This window comes from Heterodontus francisci, chromosome 13 (assembly GCF_036365525.1).
Source record: "Heterodontus francisci isolate sHetFra1 chromosome 13, sHetFra1.hap1, whole genome shotgun sequence".
In the NCBI taxonomy this organism is placed as follows: Eukaryota; Metazoa; Chordata; class Chondrichthyes; order Heterodontiformes; family Heterodontidae; genus Heterodontus; species Heterodontus francisci.
The window spans coordinates 35,713,330-35,734,592 of NC_090383.1; the positions used below are offsets into that span (position 1 = coordinate 35,713,330).

The 21,263-nt window shown below is 42.7% G+C and overlaps 1 protein-coding gene across 10 annotated transcripts in view; it reads left to right on the forward strand.

The window, feature by feature from the left end:
- Window positions 1–21,263, forward strand: part of senp6a (SUMO specific peptidase 6a) — a 230,720-nt gene that overhangs the window by 109,511 nt on the left and 99,946 nt on the right. For 8 of the 10 annotated variants that reach the window (XM_068044665.1, XM_068044661.1, XM_068044662.1 and 5 more), the window contains 4 exons: window positions 7,246–7,269; window positions 9,724–9,794; window positions 10,204–10,358; window positions 20,144–20,540. In XM_068044665.1, coding sequence (XP_067900766.1) covers window positions 7,246–7,269; window positions 9,724–9,794; window positions 10,204–10,358; window positions 20,144–20,540 — 647 coding nt within the window. The remainder of the gene's footprint in view (window positions 1–7,245; window positions 7,270–9,723; window positions 9,795–10,203; window positions 10,359–20,143; window positions 20,541–21,263) is intronic. The other 2 variants (XM_068044663.1, XM_068044670.1) reach the window with 1 other exon arrangement.

Consider the following 21,263-nt stretch of genomic DNA (forward strand, 5'->3'; position numbering starts at 1 on the left):
TTAATGCAGGCAGGTGGTATTAGTATAGTTAGGCATTATGGTCAGTCTGGATGCGGTGGGCCAAATGGCCTGTTTCTATGCTGTACAGCTCTATGATTCTAAGGCTAAACTAAAATAATTGGCAAGTTAGAGTTAAAGTTTAAACCAGGAGCTCAGAAAGAAGACATAATTGAAGTAATAGCGCAGCATTTGAAATTGGAAGAAGGCAAAGGCAATCCAGATGATAATTCAGTTGAATTAGCTAGAATTCAGTTGCAGATGAAGCAGCTTTAACAAGAAAGTGAATTGACTATGAAGAAACTTGAACTTGAAAAAGAAGCACTTCTAAGAGACGAAAAGGAAAAAGACAGGATGTTTCAAAGGGAACAAGAAGAGAGGCAGGAGAGAGAGCAAGAAAGGGTATTCGAATTTTAAAAAGCTGGAACTAAAACAAAAGGGTGGCCTTGACTCCAGTGAAAAGTCTGGTGAGGGAAGACCTGACTCCCACCCAGGACCCAGTGGAGAGCTATTTAAATTTGTGCCAGCCCTTCCGAAGTTTGAGGAACGGACCGTAGAGGCATTTTTCATTTCGTTTGAAGTAATAGCTAGACAGATGAAGTGGCCGAAGGAAAGCTTGACACTGCTTATGCAAAGCAGGTTGATTGGCAGATCTCATGAAGTTTATGCTCTGCTTTCTGAGGAAGCTGCTGCAGGCTATAAGAATGCAAAAAAGGCTATTCTTGCTGCTTATGCGTTAAGCTTACTGGCAGAAATTTTGGAACCTCTGGTTACAGCCTGGGCAGACTTGTATAGAATTTGAGAGGATAAAGCAAATTAATTTTGATTGTTGGATGCGGGCACTAAAGGTAGAGGCCACGTACGAGACACTTAGGGAAATAATTCTGGAAGAATTTTAAAATTCACTCCATCCGTTGGTAAAAACCCATGTAGAGAACCAGAAGATGTCAACAGCTAGACAGGCAGCTGAGATCGTGTACAAGCCCAAACCCTTCTTCTGTCACCCCCACAAACCTGAAAAAGATAGAAGATGGGAGCTGAATGGTAAGTAACCAGGGACAAGAAGGAATAGCTGGGAATGCCCCAGGATCTCCTCGGGCCAGAATGGAAGGTGCTGAGGGTGGAAGTAAGGTCTGAAAGCTCAAGTGTTACCATTGCCATGAAGTGGGACATCTTTGTGCAGAATGCTGGAAGTTCTGTGGTAAACCCATGGGACTTATTGGGGTACACCAGACCAATGCAGAGAAAGGGGCCCTGAGCAAGAGTGTGACAGATCAGACTGTAGCTCTGACTGCATTTGTAAGGCTAAGTAACAAAACCACTGAGTGCGGAGGACGTGAATGAGATACCTGAGACTTATAGGGAATTCTTGTCAAAAGAAAAAGTGACTACTTATCCCTTAAGTGAGGCAGGTAAACCTATAGTTATACTTAACGATACAGGAGCAACCCAAACTCTCTTGCTGGGGAAAGGCATAACTTTTCCACCAGAGAGTGCACTGAATGCCAAGATTTTAGTGAATGGTATCAGCTGGGGGTATGTACCCATACCTTTGTATCGGGTGAAATGGAGTGTGACCTAATGTCTGGAATGGTAACTGTAGTAGTTGTTCATAGTTTGCCTGTAGATGGAGTTGACGTACTCCTGGGGAATGATTTGGCCAGATTACAGGTAGTAGCTTCTCCATTAGTCACGGGAAGACCAAGTGAAGTCAAAGAGACAGAGCAGTTGCAGGAAAAGATTCCAGGAATTTTTCCTTTGTGTAGCGATCCGAGCAATGGCTAAATAAGTTCCATTGTTGGAGGTCAAATTGGCACCACAGATAGCTGAATATCTGAAACTTTCTTTGGGAATTTGCATAATCTGACGGAAATATTCAGTAAATCTTCTCTGATTAAGGTTCAGCAAGCCGATCCAGTGTTAAGTGGCACAATTGGCTCTAATGGAAGCTGAAGCAAAGGGAGTTTCGGAAAGCTACTGTATTAAAAATGGGATTCTGATGAGGAAGTGGAGACCTTCTCACAGACCTGTGGATGTAGAATGGACGGTTCACCAGATAGTGGAAGACTCAATCACATATAAGTCGCGATTTTTATTCGCCAGGTCTTTACTGGGACGTACAGTTTTGTAAAACGTGCCTTATTGTGGGAAATCAGCAACCCGCCATAAAACCAGCACCTCTAATTCCCATACCAGTTTTTAGGGAGCCATTTAGTAGGGTGTTGGTAGACTGTGTGGGACCTTTACCAAAAACAAAAGTGGGACATCAATATATACTCACTATTATGGATATGGCTAGTGGGTTCCCAGAGGCCATTCCCTTGAGAATAATTTCTGCTAAGGTAGTGGTAGGAAAGTTAACCCAGTTCTTCACTAGATATGGATTACTGATTGAGATCCAGTTAGATCAAGGTTCCAATTTTTTATGTCTAAAATTTTTCAGGAGTTTATGAGCAATCTGGGTATAACAGTTAAAATCTTCAATATACCACCCACAGACACAAGAGGCTTTAGAACAGTACCATCAGGCCCTCAAAATGATGATCAGGGCATATTGTCATGAATATCCCCATGATTGGGACAAAGGACTGGAATTTCTTTTGTTTGCCTCTAGGGATTCACCTAATGAGTACCGATTTTAGTCCTTTTGCATTAGTTTATGGACGTGAGGTAAGGGGTCCTCCTAAATCTAATCAAATAAAAGATTTTAGAACGGAGGGACGAACCTTCCATTTTAGATTATATATCCATGTCCCAGGAGTGGCTCACGAGAGCTTACAAAGTGGCTGAGGAACACCTGAAACGTCCCAAACAACCATGAAGGAATGGGCAGACAAGCATGCCAAGACTTGAATATTTCAACCAGGGGATGAGGTGTTAGTATTGCTGCCTTTACAGGATGTATTGCTGCTTTTACAGGGTGAACTGCTGAAGGCACGATTCAGTAGACCGTATGGCGTAGTAAAAAGGATTGGTAACGTAAATTATTTGATTGACACCCCAGATCGTTGGAAAAAGAATTGGCTGTGTCACATGAATATGTTGAAACAGTATCACCGCCAGGAGGTATAAAGGCAAGAACAGGTATTTCAGGTAGTCAGCATAGTGAAGGATGAAAGGGATAGTGAGGATGAGGCAGAATGAGGCCTAGACAATTCTCAAATTGAAACTCCTCCTGTCTGATTAGCTAATACTGAATTGTTGGGGAAATTAGACACTGTGCTCTCGTATTTAGATTCAGAACAACGAAAAGACCTAACCAGGCTACTCAGAGCATTTAAAGAGTCTAGGGACAAACCAGGATGTAGAATCTTAGCCATACATGATGTGGTTGTAGGAGAATCCTCTCCTATAAAACAGCATCCTTATTGCTTAAGTCTGTAGAAACCGGCCCAGGTGAAAGCAGAAATCCAATATGTTGAAAAATCACCTAATTGAACCCAGTCAAAGCAGCTGGTGTTCCCCAGTTGTGTTGGAGCCTAAGCCTGACAGTTCAACTAGATTTTGCATAGATTACAGCAAGTTTAATGCAGTAACAAATGCAGACTCCATCCAGTTCCTCACTTGGAAGACTGTATTGACAAAGTTGGTCATGCCACATTTCTTACCAAAACTGATTTGTTTAAGGGATACTGGCAGGTTTCTTTAACACCCCAAGCTAAAGAAATACCGGGCTTTTTTCACACCAGACAGTCTTTTCCAATGCTGAATGATGCCTTTTGGGCTAATAAATGCTCCAGCAACTTTCCAGTGAGTAATGAACCAAGTGGTAGCCAGTGTCCCTAGCTGTGTGGTTTACCTTGATGTGCTGGTATTCCCTGACACTTGGAAGGACCACTTGGAACTAGAAGCTCTATTTAGAGAATTACAGTCGGCTGATTTGGTGGTAAACCTTGCCAAAAGTGAAGTTTCAAAAGGGCGAATAACCTACCTAGGGCATATAGAAGGGCAAAGACAAATGTTGCCAAGAATAGCAAAAGTTATAAGCATTGATGGTGTTTCCTGCCCCTAAGTCCAAACAAGAAGAAATCATGATCATAACGAATGGCAGAGCAGACTCGAAGGGCTGAATGGCCTACTCTTGCTCCTATTTTCTATGAGGGTTTTGGGGATATGTGGTTTCAGTTGCAAGTTTGTACCAGATTTCAGCTCTATAGCTGCTCCACTGACAGATGTGCTACAAAAAGGAATGCCAAGATAGTGTGATCAGCAAAGTGCCAAGCATCCTTTGAGAGGCTGAAAGTCTTTTTGATCAATGGAACCAGTGTTGGCTGCCCCAAATTTCACTCAGTGCCTCAAGGTATCAATTGATGCTCGTGACTTGGGGGTAGGTACAGTCCTGTTGCAGGAAGATGAATCGGGCACAGAAAGGCCAGTAGGATACTTTTTCAAAAAGCTAAATGGACACCAAAAGAAACCCTTTGCTTAATACTAGCTCTTAAACATTTTGAAGTATATGTCTGCCACGACTACAGAAAGAAACTGGTATGTACTGATCTTAACCCCATAGCCTTTGTGGAAAAATTAAAAAAAAACAGATTTCCAGACTATTTTGATGGAGTTTACTATTACAGCCCTATCACTTGAAGATTATCCACATTTCGGGAAACAAAAATGTAATTGCTGATGCTTATTTATTTATTTAGAGATACAGCACTGAAACAGGCCCTTCGGCCCACTGAGTCTGTGCCGACCAACAACCACCCATTTATACTAACCCTGCAGTAATCCCATATTCCCTACCACCTACCTACACTAGGGGCAATTTACAATGGCCAATTTCCCGTTCAACCTGCAAGTCTTTGGCTGTGGAAGGAAATCGGAGTACCCGGCGAAAACCCACGCGGTCACAGGGAGAACTTGCAAACTCCACACAGGCAATACCCAGAATCGAACCCGGGTCTCTGGAACTGCGAGGCTGCAGTGCTAACCACTGCGCCACTGTGCCGCTTTGTCTAGAATTTAACCTTGCTTTGAGTTATGAGTACAGAAGATGGTACAAGGCATAACTGCGTTAGTTACAGGTAAAGAGTGAATGAGAATGAGTGTGTAAATGTGTTTTAATAGTTTTCATCATCTGTTTTTTTTCCACACTTTGAAATGCATTTTAAAATGGTATTTCATTCCTTCAAGGATGAAGATGCTATGAAAGTGCTTCTTTTTTAAAAAAAAAATATTTTTTGAGGGTTCTTGTCTAAATATTGTGGAAATTGATTCAGTTGAAGGACTGATGATTTTTCTTAGATGTTGCACTTTGGTTTTTTTTAAAAAGTCACTGTAAGGACTTTGTTTCAAAATAACCCCTTACTGGATGTCACATGCCTTAAGCTAAATAAACAGCAAGAGACTTGGTGACTAGGGGAGTTGTTTACAGAGAAGTGACATGTCAAGATTTATGGTGGTCAAGTTGATTTCATTTTGGATATTGTTTTCAGTCAGTTGGGGTTCAGCCTACTAAGAGAGAAGACATCAGTTCATCCTTTCTCCATCTCTGTGAGAAACCCTGAGAATCCAGTGTGCGATAGCTGAAACACCTGATACGGCATTTCTCCTCGAAAGCCTGCCAGACTAATCCTCGACGTCGCCTGAAGAGAACTGCTCCAAAAAGATCCCAGTGACACCCATCTCCGTGCATTTGGGACATCAGAATAAAGGGACAACTGATATGTTTCCATATCTTTTTTCCTTCAAGAATTAACAAGTATTAGGCCAAAGTATTTTTTTTGTCTTTTTGGTAAAGAGATCTTTGGAGAGAAAACTTTTTTTTTTCTTTAACCGGTGTTAGTGTGTTGGGCTAAGTTAGAAGGGAACTTTCTTATTTCAGTCTGTAAGTTAATGTTTTGCATCTTTACCTAATACGTCTTGTTTTGTAATCTGATAATTTTGTTTATTGAAGAAACCTGGTTGGTGGATTTTATTCTGAAATAAAGAGTCTGTAGTTGGCCGTATCGGTAACTGGGTAAACATTTAATATATGTTGTGGCCTGTGGAGAAGTGGAACAATAGAAAGATGGTGCCCTCCTCCCACCTCGATCGTAACAATATTGTTCTAGTAAATTTCATATTGAATGGCAGAGCAGGCTTGAGGGGCTGAATTGCCTACTCCTGTTCCTAGTTCTTATGTTCTTATATTGTGTTTCATTTTGAACAGAATTTCCAAAGAATCATGCCACCATCTCTGCCACTTAACCAGTCAGAATGATCCACGTGTAACTGAAAAGTGTTGGCTAGCTGTCTTGATCATAAGAAATGTTAATGCAGTTTGAAACCTGTGCAGTTATTAATTTGATGTTGGTTCCTTTTACATTTAAACTTGCTTGCACAATGAAGGTCTACCCATGGTGGGACCATAAGATCACTTTGCAAAATATTGAAGTGCAAACCGCTTCAACTAGATCATGACCATTAGATGAATCTGTAATGCGAAGCTTTTTATGTTGTCTGATGCAACGTAAATGAGTTCAGTTGATTGAAGATCTCAAACAGGTTTATTAACAGCTAACAAGTATATACAGTGCAGAGCTATCTCTAGAACTTGCCTCTTGGTGTTCCATTTACAGAGTGAGGCACTGGCTCCGAGTCACATGACTGCGTCCTGATACTTAGTTCATTAGCATACTAAGATATTAAAAGGACATCACTCTTAAAGGCAATCACATAACAATTCGTGTGTAGAATCTTAGTAACAGTGCTTTGAAATTCCTTAGCAGTACATTATGTTCAACCTGTGATAAACATTTTGTGGCATTTAAGAGATATAGCAACAATCTGATCCAAATTCCTATACAGAAAATATTAACAGCTGGCTATTAAATCTTAAACTCCATAAATCTCATCTGCTGTAGGAGGAATAACTAATATTTATTAAAAGTGGCAAGTGCATTTTGCAAGCTTGGCGATGTTCTGATATTGCAGTATTGGGAGATAAAGCTGGGAATATGATCTTAAAGGTGCATGGACTAAAATTATAAACCATTTAAGTTTGATTAGAATTGATGTTGAATCTCATGGTTAAGTGTATATTTTGGTTAGCAGAAGTGATATTGTTGGAAATTTTGTAATAACCAGACATTACCTTAAAAATTATCAGTTTTAATGAGTCTTCTCTCATGTAACTGTAAATAGCATTGTAACTGCCTTTTTAAAGAAACTGAAAAATACAAAATGTAATATACTAATAATTTGTCGTGTCATCCCGTAAACATTAATTTGAGATTATTACCTCTTGTTTTCTTTCATCTTTTAAAGCAATCTTGGCTTAACTGATGAGGGGTAAGTGTCATTGATGTGTATGCTTAACAGCTGGGATTGACATTGCATGGTCTCAAAAATAGCTTCATTAGGTGTCAGTGGTTTGTGTGCTTGTCAGTTGCTTGGGACTTTATTTAAACTGTGTGCAATCAAGACATGCAAGTACGCTGTTTTCACCCACCCTCATGTTCATGTTTATTTATTTTTTATTTTTTTATTTAGAGATACAGCACTGAAGCAGGCCCTTCGGCCCACCAAGTCTGTGCCGACCAACAACCACCCATTTATACTAACCCTGCAGTAATCCCATATTACTTACCACCTACCTACACTAGGGGCAATTTACAACAGCCAATTTACCTATCACCTGCAAGTCTTTGGCTGTGGGAGGAAACCGGAACACCCGGCGAAAACCCACCCGGTCACAGGGAGAACTTGCAAACTCCGCACAGGCAGTACCCAGAATCGAACCCAGGTCCCTGGAGCTGTGAGGCTGCAGTGCTAATTACTGCGCCACTGTGCCGCCTTCTACCACAATGGTATTTTTCCACAGTAGGTGTTTTGTGTGACCTTGCCAATCTAGGAACAATTTTTTGCCAAATTAATATTGCACAGTAAACATCCCAGAGTATTGCAGGATGTGCGTGATGTAATTCTAATTATACTGTTCATTGATCCTAACCCTAATGCAGTGATCCAATCACTTCAAATTTCAGTTTCAGGTGCTGAGCTCATTATCAGTCACTTATGAATGTTTCTGAAATTACCTCAATTTAATCTTGCTGTTCTGCTGTTCACCAACAAATTTGTGCAAGCAACAGTAATCCCTGCTCCAAAGCTGTAAAAGTTATTCTTTGTACTGCAGTTCGAATATAGGATCTAGGTATTAGAGATGAAAACAGTTCTTTACAAACAGTAATGGAATTAATTAGTTTCCAATCAGAATAGTGGTGAATTGGCTTAGCCTGCAAAGATTCATTACAATTTTCAATGAGTCATCATTAGTCCACCACTATACAGTCTGCTGTTCTACAAAGTTTGCTATTATTCAGAATCTCTGCGTCAAAGCTTATTCTGAGTACAGTGTGGATTGAGGAATCAAATCTACTTCATTCTAAATTTAATCTTAATTGTAAATCTACAGGAAATAACTTCCAGTTAATAACAGTATCTATTGTGAAATAGTATATGTGAAAGAGCATTTGGTGCCCAAAAGGATGAATCAGAGTGTACAATGAGCCAAATATTGATGTTTGTTCACCAAGATTTGTGATAATGTGTGTTTCTCAACAAATTTTACTCGGGCCTTCTGTATAGTGGTCAACTATGTACAATGTAGCAATATTTTCACGTGTCATAAAAGTATACCATTGCTTTGACATTCCAGCCCAATTTGGATTAAACTCGAATCCATTATTAATATATCTGTTCAACTTGTATTTTAATTCTGTTGTTTTACTCGGGTGCAGCTTCTTTGGGTGGATACTTGGCTAACCTAAAATGCTTTGCTTAACATAGCTTAATGCACCCTGCCTAATACTGAAGCTTCAGGTGTGCTGTCGCTAAATGCAGGATGACATGAATAATCGGTTCCATGCTTCAGTGCTTCATTCAAATGTAACTTGCTGCCATGTAAATGCAGGCTTCTTGTCAAACCTAATTGTGGGTTTTTTGTCGAAATATGAATTGCATGTGCTGTGTTGTACCTTGTAATCTGATTGTCGTGTTTTTCTAAAAAAGTTGTTTTGCACATAATTACTTGGAATAACCCAGGTTAATTTTCATTGGGTTGGTCTTACATAGAACTACATATAATGTACAATGTGAAACAGGCCGTTGGGTCCAACCTGTCCATACAGGTGTTAATGTTCCACATGAACCACTTTCTATCCCTCTTCATCTAACCCTATCAGCATAACTTTCTATTCCTTTCTCCCTAATGTGGTTTATCTAGCTTCTCCTTAAATGCATCTCTTCCATTTGCTGCACTACTTGTGGTTGCGAGGTCCATGTTTTAACCACTTTCTGAGTAAAGAGGTTTCTCCTGGATTCCTTATTGTATTAATGACTATAATATACTTATTGCCCCAGTATTTTTGCAAATATTGAACACTTTTTATTCTTCAATAAAACTGACCTCCATCTCCCCCCAGTTGTGTTGCAGGTAGAATCCCAAGAAACTTCCATGTTTGGCAGATGTAATAAAATGGTTAGGGACAGACGATCTCAAATAGTTTTTGTTTTGTGTTAGTAATGCTTCTCCTAACTGAATGTGAATAGTCACTTCTTTAAAATTTGGGTCTGGCTTTAGTGCTGTGGGTGGTTTGTGAGAATTGATGCTGAGAACTGCAGGAATACACTTTTTTTCTTTGTTGAGAAATGTATTTAAATAAATGTTATATTTTCTGTGGAGATTGTGTAGTAGTCTTGACAATCTATTCATTGTTTATCTTAAAATCCGTTGTTTGTTTTCAGAAAAGAATATCCAGCTGATGTTCAAAGGGTTCCAGTGGACAGTATTATTTTAATGGAGTCTGATGGAAGAGGTGAGTCTGTGTAGTTTGAGGCAGATTCCTGACTTTTTTTTTAGTTTGTATTTATATCTCTGAAGGTTTTATCGTCTGTGTAGTCATCACACAGTTACACTCTGTTTGAGGTAGGTAGATTGAGGGGTGTGAGATGCCCAACCACTTACATGACCTTTAAACAGAAGACAACCATTCCAGGACTAGCTGACCAGGTCTAAGCAAAATTAAGTGTAAATGTTCCATATCACTGGCTGTAGATCAAATTGTTTGGTACTGTGATTCAGAGTTCTGTTCTTCAAACTATTCTAGATGTGCATCTTCATTTTTTTAAATAAACGTACTGCAAGTTTAACTATCTTTTTGTATTGTTAGATTGTCACCGGTTTCATAAGCTCTTTACAGAGAGAGATCTGTGCTCTTTTGATAGATGTAGGCTCTACAGAATTGGAAGAACAGATGTATTCCATACCAAATATTAAGAGACGTGTTTTGACAAAGCGACTAAGAGATGACTTGACAACAGCTTTGCCAGAATCAACAGACCTTGAGGTTTCTGCTGCACAAAGTCCGGCACATACTGAGGTGGGCATTGGAGATTTTCTTACCGAAAGAAAGTTATCTGCTTTTCCAGATATGTAAAAACTGATGGTGTAGCATAAAGAAAAACTCAAGACTGCGCAGTGAAGTCTGTTGTTATTGGGAAGGATAAAGTCAATTTTTTTGATGCAGTTGGGCTATTTCAACAAGTGTTATGGAATTTTGGGAAAAAAGCAGTAGTAGAGGGCATGTTGATATATAATATTGTTTATCTTGAGATATATTCATCTGGGTTCAGCATTCAGATATGCACTGCCACTTGTGTCTCTTGGATCTCTACAGAATAGTAATTTTTTTTTAAATCATGTATTGCGTGTGGAAACATTAATCCTGCAGAGAGTATTCATTAGTATGCACTGAGAGATCATTTGTACAGGTGATTTGTTTTTAAAAAAAAACAAGGTTTTTGATTGGTGCAGGTAGTGGTTCAGGAAGATGGGAATGGGATTGCAAGTCTGGTTGAAATATTCGTAACAGGTGCGATCTAACCATCTGCCAGTACTAAACTGAAGTGTTCAGTCAGGTTTTTGGTGTAAATAGTACCTTTAACCATGTGATTTGGAATAGCAATTTTAAAATCTGAAAGCTGAGAAAACATTAGTTTTCTTCCCAGGAGCCATCTCGACTCAAGTTACTCAGGGTCTCCAGATTACATCCGTGCATGTTTAGCCAGCTTGTATCCTGTACTTTTTAGCCCTGGATGCCAATTGCATGTTGCTGTTCTTCCTCCTCCTCGAACCCTGCCCTCACAGGCTACATATACGCACGTAATGTCGTATCCTCTCTCCACCCCACTGTGCCCTCCATGCAAGTTGATCTAGTGGTACAAAATGAATGGACATGCTTCTTAATCATTGTAGTGCTTTACTTCTTGATTTTAAAAGAATGTGTCTTTGATCTGTGTGTTTTGAATAGCTTTGAGCATTTTTTTAAAACCATTCAACGAGGATGCGGTCTTGCTGGTTATTTGCGCGTAGAAAATGCAAAGAAAGCCTACTTTACACAGTGTACATTTCTGTTTAAATTTTTGACCTTTACTCTTTGTATTTAAACATATAAATGAATAACCTCTGTGTGGTAGAATTTAATTAAGCATACAGTTAGTGATTTTTGTTTTTTTGCTTATTACAAAATCGCCTGACGTGAAGTTGCCTAATACTCAGGGCAGAAAATTATTCTCTAGACTTGCACCATATTCCCATCACTGTGCAAGCAATGAGTAGATCAATCTTAGCTAAGTTGTGTGTTGATATTTGAACCAAATACATTCCGTTAGATCACTGGTAGGCAGTTTTAGAAAAATACCTTCGTGGAGTGAACAAAAGACAAGAATGTGAATGTGTGTAATTATAACAAAAAACAAATTAAAACAGAAAATGCTGGAAACATGGCAGACCCATCAACATCTGAAAAGGAAACACAGGTTCATGTTTTGGATAGAAGCTTTTTATGGGTAAACAGTAAATCTGCCAAACTTTCAATGGAAATGCAGGGGTCTGGACTGTAGCTAGGGCACAGAGTGTGAAGCTGAGAGTTCGATGAGTGAGGGAATCTTGAGGGTTAATCTCTTTCTAAAATCTAGTCTTGTTTGAATTTAGCATTGAACTAAAATTTACTGTAAGTTTCTTCAAGTCTTAAGCGGGGATAAACAAGCTCTCTACTGGAGAGCAGCTGAAATTAGTTAATTAGGTAGCTCATTTAAACTGGTTTCTGTAGCTGTAGCAGAGCTGACTCGTCTGAGTTTCAGGCAGCATAAATACAAGGATCTGGAGTGCAGCTTGTCACGGAGTGCAGTTTGGGAACAGAGTGTGAAGCTGGGAGTTTGGTGAAGATGGGAAGGAAGTGTTCATTTCTTCTATCTTTTTCAGCCTCCAGTAGTTAGTGAGTTTTTCTTCCTTTGACTCCAACCTAGGAGAGTGCAACTTAACTCGTAAACTGATTGGTCAGTGAGTATCCACTGTAAGGGACTGTGTAAATAGCTGCATAATAGAAAAATGTAAAAGTTTTGAATAACTCTTTACCTACCTACAGGAGAAGGAGCTGATTGGTGAGGGTCTGTAATTCTACATTCTACTGACAATTAGTTTAAAAGTAAGGTTAAGGTATGGTAGGGCAGCTCAGCTGAATGGAATGTGCCTCCTGTGGTATGTGGGAAATTGTGGACGCTTCAAGTGGCCTTGAGGAACATGTCTGCAGGAAGTGTCACCAGCTGCAGAAGCTTGAGCTCTGGGTTTCGGAACTCAAGCGGAAGCTGGAGTCACTGTGGTCGATCTGCGAGGCTGAGAACTATGTGGCTAGCACGTTTAGGGAGGTGGTCACACCACAGGTTAGGATCATGCAGGCAGAGAGGGAATGAGTGACCACCAGAAAGTCTAGGAGGAGGAGGCAGGTAGTGCAGGAGTCCTCTCAGTCTATCTCGCTCAGGAGCCGGTTTTCCATTTTGGATGCTGGTGAGGGCAATGGTTCCTCAGGGGTGTGTAGCAAGAGTCAGGTTCAGGGCACCTGGGTGGCTCAGCTGCACAGGGGGGAAGGAAGAAGAGTTGAAGAAAAATAGTGGTAGGGAATTTGATAGGGGAACAGGCAGGCATTTCTGCAGCCATAGACATGACGCGAGGATGGTATGTTCCCTCCCTGGTGCCAGGGACAAGGATGTTACAGAGCGGCTGCAGGATATTCTTTAGAGGGAGGGTGAACAGCCAGCAGTCATGGTTCACATTGGTACCATCGGCATAAGTAGAAAGAGGGATGAGGTCCTGAAAGATTTTAGGGAGTTAGGTGAGACATTAAAAAGCAGGACTTCAAAAATAGTAATCTCCGGATGACTGCCAGTGCTATGCGTTAGTGAGCGTAGAAATAGGAGGTTAGAGCTGATGAATGCATGGCAAGAGGAGGGCTTTAGATTTCTGGGGCATTGGGACTGGTTCTGGGGGAGGTGCGACTTGTACAAGCTGGGCGGTTTGCACCTCAATAGGGCCGGGACCAATATCCTTGCTGGGAGGTTTTCTGGTGCTGTTGGGCAGGGTTTAAACCTAGTTTGGCAGCGGGATGGAACCTGAGGATAGATTCAGATGGGGTAAAATCAGAAATGGAAGGCAGAAAATTAGTGAGCGAGTCTGGTAGGCAGAGGAAACAAAGGATAGAAAATAGAGTTTGGTAGTTTTCAAGGGTATATAGTTCAATGCAAGGAGTATGACAAATAAAGCAGATGAGCTGAGGGCAGAGATAGAAACATGGCAGTATGATATTATAGCTATCACAAAAACATATTTTAAAGAGGGACAGAATGGCAGCTCAATGTTCCTGGTTACAGTGTTTTCAGACGAGATGGGAATAGAAAGGGAGAGGGGGGGTGGCAATTTTTCTTCTTTTACGGGATGTGGGCATGATTGTCTAGGCTAGCATTTATTGCCCATCCCTAATTGCCCTTGAGAAGGTGGTGGTGAGCTGCCTTCTTTAACTGCTGCAGTCCTTGTGGTGCAGGTACACCAACAGTGCTGTCAGAAAGGGAGTTCCAGGATTTTGACCCAGCAGCAGTGAAGGAATGGCGATTACAGTTCCAAGTCAGGATGGTGTGTGGCTTGGCGGGGAACTTGCAGGTGGTGGTGTTCCCATGTATCTGTGGCCCTTGTCCTTCTAGGTGGTAGAGGTTGCGGGTTTGGAAGATGCTGTCAAAGGAGGCTTGGTGAGTTGCTGTAGTGCGTCTTGTAGATGGTACACACTGCTACCACTGTGTGTCGGTGGTGAACGGAGTGAATGTTGAAGGTGGTAGATGGGGTGCCAGTCAAGCAGGCTGCTTTGTCTTGGATGGTGTCAAGCTCGTGAGTGTTGTTGGAGCTGCACCATCCAGGCAAGTGGAGAGTGTTCCATCACACTCCTAACTTGTGCCTTGTAGATGGTAGACAAGCACTGGGGAGTCAGGAGATCAGTTACTTGCCGCAGAATTCCCAGCCTCTGACTTGCTCTTGTAGCCACAGTATTATGTGACTGGTCCATTTCAGTTTCTGGTCATTGGTAAGCCCCCAGGACGTCGATAGTGGGGGAATTCAGCAATGATAATGCCATTGAATATCAAGGGGAGATGATTAGATTCTCTCTTGTTTGAGATGGTCATTGCCTGGCACTTGTGTGGTGTGAATGTTAGTTGCCACCTATCAGCCCAAGCCTGGATATTGTCCAGGTCTTGCTGCAACTGGACACGGACTGCTTCAGTATCTGAGGAGTTGCGAATGGTGCTGAACATTGTACAATTATAGTCATGATCATAGCGTCATAGAGAGATACAGCACTGAAACAGGCCCTTCGGCCCACCGTAGTCTGTGCCGACCAACAACCCACCCATTTATACTAATCCTACATTTAATCCCATATTCCCTCAATTCTCCTACCACCTACCTACACTAGGGGCAATTTACAATGGCCAATTTACCTATCAACCTGCAAGTCTTTGGCTGTGGGCGGAAACCCACGCTGTCACAGGGAGAACTTGCAAACTCCGCACAGGCAGTACCCAGAACTGAACCCGGGTCGCTGGAGCCGTGAGGCTGCGGTGCTAACCACTGCGCCACTGTGCTGCCCCCACTTCTGATCTTATGATGGAGGGAAGGTCATTGATGAAGCAACTGAAGATGGTTAGGCCTAGGTTGCTATCCCGAGGAACTCCTGCAGTGATGTCCTGGGGCTGCGATGATTAACATGCAACAACCATCTTCCTTTATGTTAGGTATGACTCCAACCAGCGGAGAGTTTTCCCTGATTCCCATTGACTCCAGTTTTGCTAGAGCTCCTTGATGCCATTCTCGGTCAGATGTTGCCTTGATGTCAATGGCAGTCACTCTCACCTCACCTCTTGAGTTCAGCTCTTTTGTCCATGTTTGAACCAAGGCTGTAATACGGTCAGAAGCTGAGTGGCCCTGACAGAAGCCAAACTGAGCGTCAGCGAGCAGGTTATTGCTGAGCAAGTGTCACTTGATAGCGCTGTCAGCGACCCCTTCCATCACTTTGCTGATGATCGAAAGTAGGCTGATGGGGTGGCGGTATCCTTTAGTTAGAGAAGCAATTACAGCTATGAGGATGGGTGATATGTCAAAAAGATTATCAATTGAGGCCATATGGATTGAGCATAAGAACATAAAAGGGGCAGGCACACTTCTAGGAGTGTAGTATAGACCCCCAAACAGTCAGAGCGAGATGGACGAGCAAATATGTAGGCAAATCTTTGATTTGTAAAAACGATAGGGCAGTAATAGGGTAGTTAAAATCCCCTACTATTAACTGGAATAGTTTTAGTGCGAAAGGAATGGAGGGAACAGAATTCTTAAGGTGCATTCAGGAGATCTTTTTGGCCATAATAAAGAGAGGGCACAGTTCTGGACTTGGTTTTAGGTAATGAAGCTGGACAGGTGGAAGAGCATTTTGGTAGTAGTGATAATTGTTTGTTTTAACATCGTTATGGAAAAGGACAGAGAGAGAACAGGAGTTAAAGTTCTAAATTGGGCTAAGGCCAATTTTACTAAACTGGAAAGTGATTTATTTATCAAAAGTGGACTGGAAACAGCTAGTTGGAGGGAAATCAGTGTCAAAGCAATGGGAAGCATTCAAAGGGGAGACTCAGAGGGTTCAGAGTAAACATAATCCCACAAAGAAAAAGAGTGGGACGGCCAAATTTAGAGCCCCCTGGAGGTCAAGGAGCTTACAGGGTATGATCAGCCAGAAAAGGAAAGCTTATGTCAGACACCGAGAACTCAATACTACAGAAAGCTGAGACGAGTATAGAAAGTGGAGGGGTGAAATCACTGGCGCTGGCATGGAACACAAAAGTCCGAGTTATCAAGCCCGTGTCCTCAGTACCTTGCTCTACGGCAGCGAGGCCTGGACAACGTATGTCAGCCAAGAGCGACGTCTCAATTCATTTCATCTTCGCTGCCTCCGGAGAATCCTTGGTATCAGGTGGCAGGACCGTATCTCCAACGCAGAAGTCCTCGAGGCGGCCAACATCCCAGCATATACACCCTACTGAGCCAGCGGCGCTTGAGCTGGCTTGGCCATGTGAGCTGCATGGAAGATGCCAGGATCCTCAAGGGCACATTGTACAGCAAGCCTGTCATAGCCACTAAGCGCACTGCACTGTTGAACTACAAGAAAGCCCCCAGCGAGTTAACATCCGTAGCACTTAAAGTAGCCAGAAGCACTGCACAAAGAACAGCCAGGCGCTGTGCAAATTACTACAGGCAACACCTTTGCAGTTGTATTCAGCTGGTCTCCGACACCGGAAACATCAGAGAAATGTATGATGGCATTAAGAGAGCTTTTGGGCCAACCATCAAGAAGATCGTCCCCCTTAAGTCTAAATCAGGGGACACGATCACTGACCAATGCAAGCAAATGGACCACTAGGTGGCGCAATACCTAGAACTGTACTCCAGGGAAAATGTCACTGAAACTGCCCTCAGTGCAGCCCAGTCTCTGCCAGTCATGGATGAGCTGGACGAACAGCCAACAAAATCGGAACTCAATGATTCCGTTGATTCTCTAGCCAGTGGAAAAGCCCCTGGAAAGGCCGGCATTACCCCTGAAATAATCAAGGGTGCCAAGCCTGCTACACTCTCAGCACTCCATGAACTGCTTTGCCTGTGCTGGGATGAGGGAGCAGTACCACAGGACATGCGCGATGTCGATATCATCACTCTCTATAAGAACAAGCGTGACCGCGGTGACTGCAACAACTACTGTGGAATCTCCCTGCCCAGCATAGTGGGGAAAGTCTTCGCTTGAGTTGTTTTGAACAGACTCAGAAGCTGGCTGAGCATGTCTACCCTGAGGCGCAGTGCGGCTTTCGAGCAGAGAGATCCACTGTTGACATGCTGTTCTTCCTTTGCCAGCTACAGGAGAAATGCCGTGAACAACAGATGCCCCTCTACTTTGCTTTCATAGATCTCGGCAAAGCCTTTGACCTCGTCAGAAATGCTCCATCCATCAATATCGGCGACCACACTTTGTAAGTGGTTCAAGAGTTCACCTACCTAGGCTCAAGCATCACCAGTAACCTGTCTCTCGATGCAGAAATCAACAAGCACATGAGAAAGGCGTCCGCTGCTATGTCCAAACTGGCCAAGAGGGTGTGGGAAAATGGCGCACTGACATAGAACATAAAAGTCCGAGTATTTCAAGCCTGTGTCCTCAGTACCTTGCTCTACGGCAGCGAGGCCTGGCAACGTATGTCAGCCAAGAGCGACGTCTCAATTCATTCCATCTTTGCTGCCTCCGGAGAATCCTTGGCATCAGGTGGCAGGACCGTATCTCCAACGTAGAAGTCCTCAAGGCGGCCAACATCCCCGGCATATACACCCTATTGAGCCTGCGGCGCTTGAGATGGCTTGGCCACGTGAGCCGCATGGAAGATGGCAAGATCCCCAAGGACACATTTACAGCGGGTTCGTCACTCGTATCAGACCCACTGGCCGTCCATGTCTCTGCTTTAAAGACGTCTGCAATTGCGACATGAACTCCTGTGACATTGACCACACGTCGTGGGAGTCAGTTGCCAGTGATCGCCAGAGCTGGCGGGCAGCCATAAAGGCGGGGCTAAAGAGTTGGGAGTCGAAGAGACTTAGCAGTTGGCAGGAAAAAAGACAGAAGCGCAAGGAGAGAGCCAACTGTGTAACAGCTCCGACAACCAATTTTATCTGCAGCGCCTGTGGAAGAGTCTGACACTCTAGAATTGGCCTTTATAGGAGGACTGATGAGGGTAACGCAGTTGATGTGATTGGCATGGATTTTAGCAAGACTTTTGACAAGGTCCCACACGGCAGACTTTTAAAAAAAAAAAAAGCCTATGGGATCTAGGGGAATGTAGCAAGCTGGATACAAAAGTGGCTCAGTGGCAGGAAACAAAGGTTAATTGTTGATGGGTATTTTTGCAACTGGAAGGCTATTTTCAGTCGTGTTCCACAGGGCTTGGAACTAGGTCCCCTGCTTTGATTGGTCTATATTAATGATTTGGACATGAATGTAGAGGGAATGATCAAGAAGTTTACGGATGACACAAAAATTAGCTGCATAATTGTTAGTGAGGAGGATAACTGTAGACTGCAGGAAGATATCAGTAGACTGGTCAGGTGGGCAGAAAAATGGCAAATGGAATTTCACCCAGAGGACTGTGTGGTGATGCATTTGAGGTGGTCAAACACAAGAAATGGGAGAATACGGAGAGGTGTAGAGGAAGTGAGGACCTTGCCCTGAAGGTAGCAGGACAGGTCAAAAAGATGGTTAAGAAGGCATGTGGAATGATATCCTTTTATTAGCTGAGGCACAGTATAAGAGTAGGGAGGTTATGCTGGAACGAGATAAAACATTAGTTAGGCCGCAACTTGAGTGCTGTGTGCAGTACCAGTTACCTCAGTACAGAAGGGATGTAATTGCACCAGAGAGGGTACAGAGGAGATTTATGAGGATGTTACCAGGACTGGAAAATTGCAGCTATAAGGAAAGATTGGATAGGCTGGGGTTGTTCTCCTTGGAACAGAGAAGGCTGAATGGAGATTTTGTTGCGATATACAAAATTGTGAGGGGCTTGGATAGATAGTATTGGAAGGGCCTATTTATCTTAGCAGAGAGGTCAGTGACTCGGGGGCATATATTTCAAGTGATTGGTAGAAAAATTAGAGGGAAGATGAGAAAAACTTTTTTCACCCAGTGGTGGGGTCCTGGAACTCACTGTCTGAAAGGGTAGTAGAAGCAGAAAACCACATCTCATTTAAAAGGTGCCTGGATGTGCATTTCAAGTGCTGTAACCTGCAGGGCTACGGACCAAATGCTGGAATTTGGGATGAGGCTGGGTGGCTCTATTTTTTTTGTTCGGCCGGCACGGACGTGATGGGCCAAGTGGCCTCTTTCTGTTCCGTAGACTTTCAATGATTCTAAACACTGAAACCAATTTTGCAGAGACCTTTCTCCTTCAGATCTGATGGAACATTGCCAGCATTTTCAGTTTTAATTTGGTTTCCAGTATTTGTTTTTTTTTTTCGTTTTACCATCATTGTCTACTTGTTTTCAATATATGTTTTAGTACCTTTCAAACATAGGTGAAGCAAAATACCACGAGCGCTGGAAAACTGAAATAATAGAGATTGCTGGAAACACTCAGCAGGTCAGGCAGCGTCTGAAACAGGGCATTGAGTTTTCATAAGAACTTGGAAGAAGTTATCAATTTAAAGGTTTATAAGCAAGTGCAGAGCCAGGAATAAAATGCAAGGTGGTGGTGAGGGGGAGCGGGGGGGTGGTGGCTGATAATGTTTCTGTTGCCATTTCCACCTTCTCTGGATCCATCCTTTGTTCATTGTCCCATTACCTTTTTGCTATGCACCATCATAACTCTTGTCATTTAATCACTGACTCTCCACTCTATTAAAGACCTTCCTTTTTGTTCTCCTCTCCCCTCCCCCTGCCCTCCTGCTCTGTACTTGGTTATAAATTGTTAAATCTCTAACCTCCAGTTCTGATGGAGGGTCAGCACCCTGAAAAATTAACTCTGTTTCTCTCTTCACAGATGCTGCCTGACATGCTGAGTGTTGCTAGAATTGTCTGTTTTTATTAAAGACCCAAAGACCTTGCATTTGCAGAATGCTTTTCACATCTTTGGTTTGATTTTTAGTCTATTATCTTGATAAATTCCAGTTTTAGGACTGTGAAGGAGAAAGGAGTACAAGATAGTTCTACAATACAAATGTTTGGATTTTTGAAAAAATATTTTGGTGTTGTTTTCCAAATTTCAGGCGCAGACACTCGATGAATTCTTCAGTATATGTAAAAATTGTGGGAGAAAAAGTGAAGACCATACAAAATGTGAACATTGTAGGAAGCCAATACCTAAGGATGCAACAAGACGACCCAAACAAGTTTCAGATTCCAAATATGTTGGGACACCTGATCCACGCCCATCTATTCATGCATGTTCCCCAACGCAAGCTGAAGGCAACATGAGTGTCAGTGCCAAGATGTTTTACAACAAACCTTCTCTTGACATAATATTGACTACAGTACCCACTACTAAACTATATTCTACCAGGAGCAACCTTTTACAAACTAATGGCAGCATAGGGTTGATGGGGCGTACAGTTGTATATGGAACTGGACGGATGGACTCCAGGAAGGCTGTAATGAATGATCCCAGTAAGTATGGACATTTTCAGTAGCTTCGCGTTCTCCACAGCAGAAATGTAAGGATATGTTCCAGAAGTGGTGAATGGTGTGGCACTGTGCTTGCAAATACAGTATGGCAGGCAGTTTGAGGTTAATGCGGTTTGCACTCTATATGCTGTGGACGGCAAAACCAAAGAGATAAGTAAATGACATTTCAAAAATGGCTACATATAATAACACAACAGGAATAGTGAAGATTGATTGGATAATTCCCTTGTCAATCACGCCTGAAGACCACACTGCTGTAACTGACTGGGATTGATATTTAGGCTGCGTTTGCTGACCACGCAAACACGAGGCACAGGATTGGCACATGCACAAATGCAGTCTCATCGACTGAAACATCACTGTCTGAGATGTGTCGGGCAGCTGCCAGTAATAAAAATGGTGCTGCTCAATTTGACACAAAAAAAGAACCCAATGCCCCTTACCCCTCAATGGCTGCAATTGCCACCTCCACTCACACCCCCCACCCCCCCCCCCCCAACCACACCCCCAACAGTACCCTGCTCGCACCCACCATCGCTGCTTCTCTTGCCCGCTCCTACTGCAATAGCCGCCTCAATGGCCACGTTCAGTTTCCCGCTCCCTCCCACGCCTGCCTGACCGTTGCTTCATCTCGCACCCATCTGCTCCCCATTCCCTCAAACGGTGGTGCGAGCGGCGAGGTAGGAAGCAAGCAGCGAACAGACA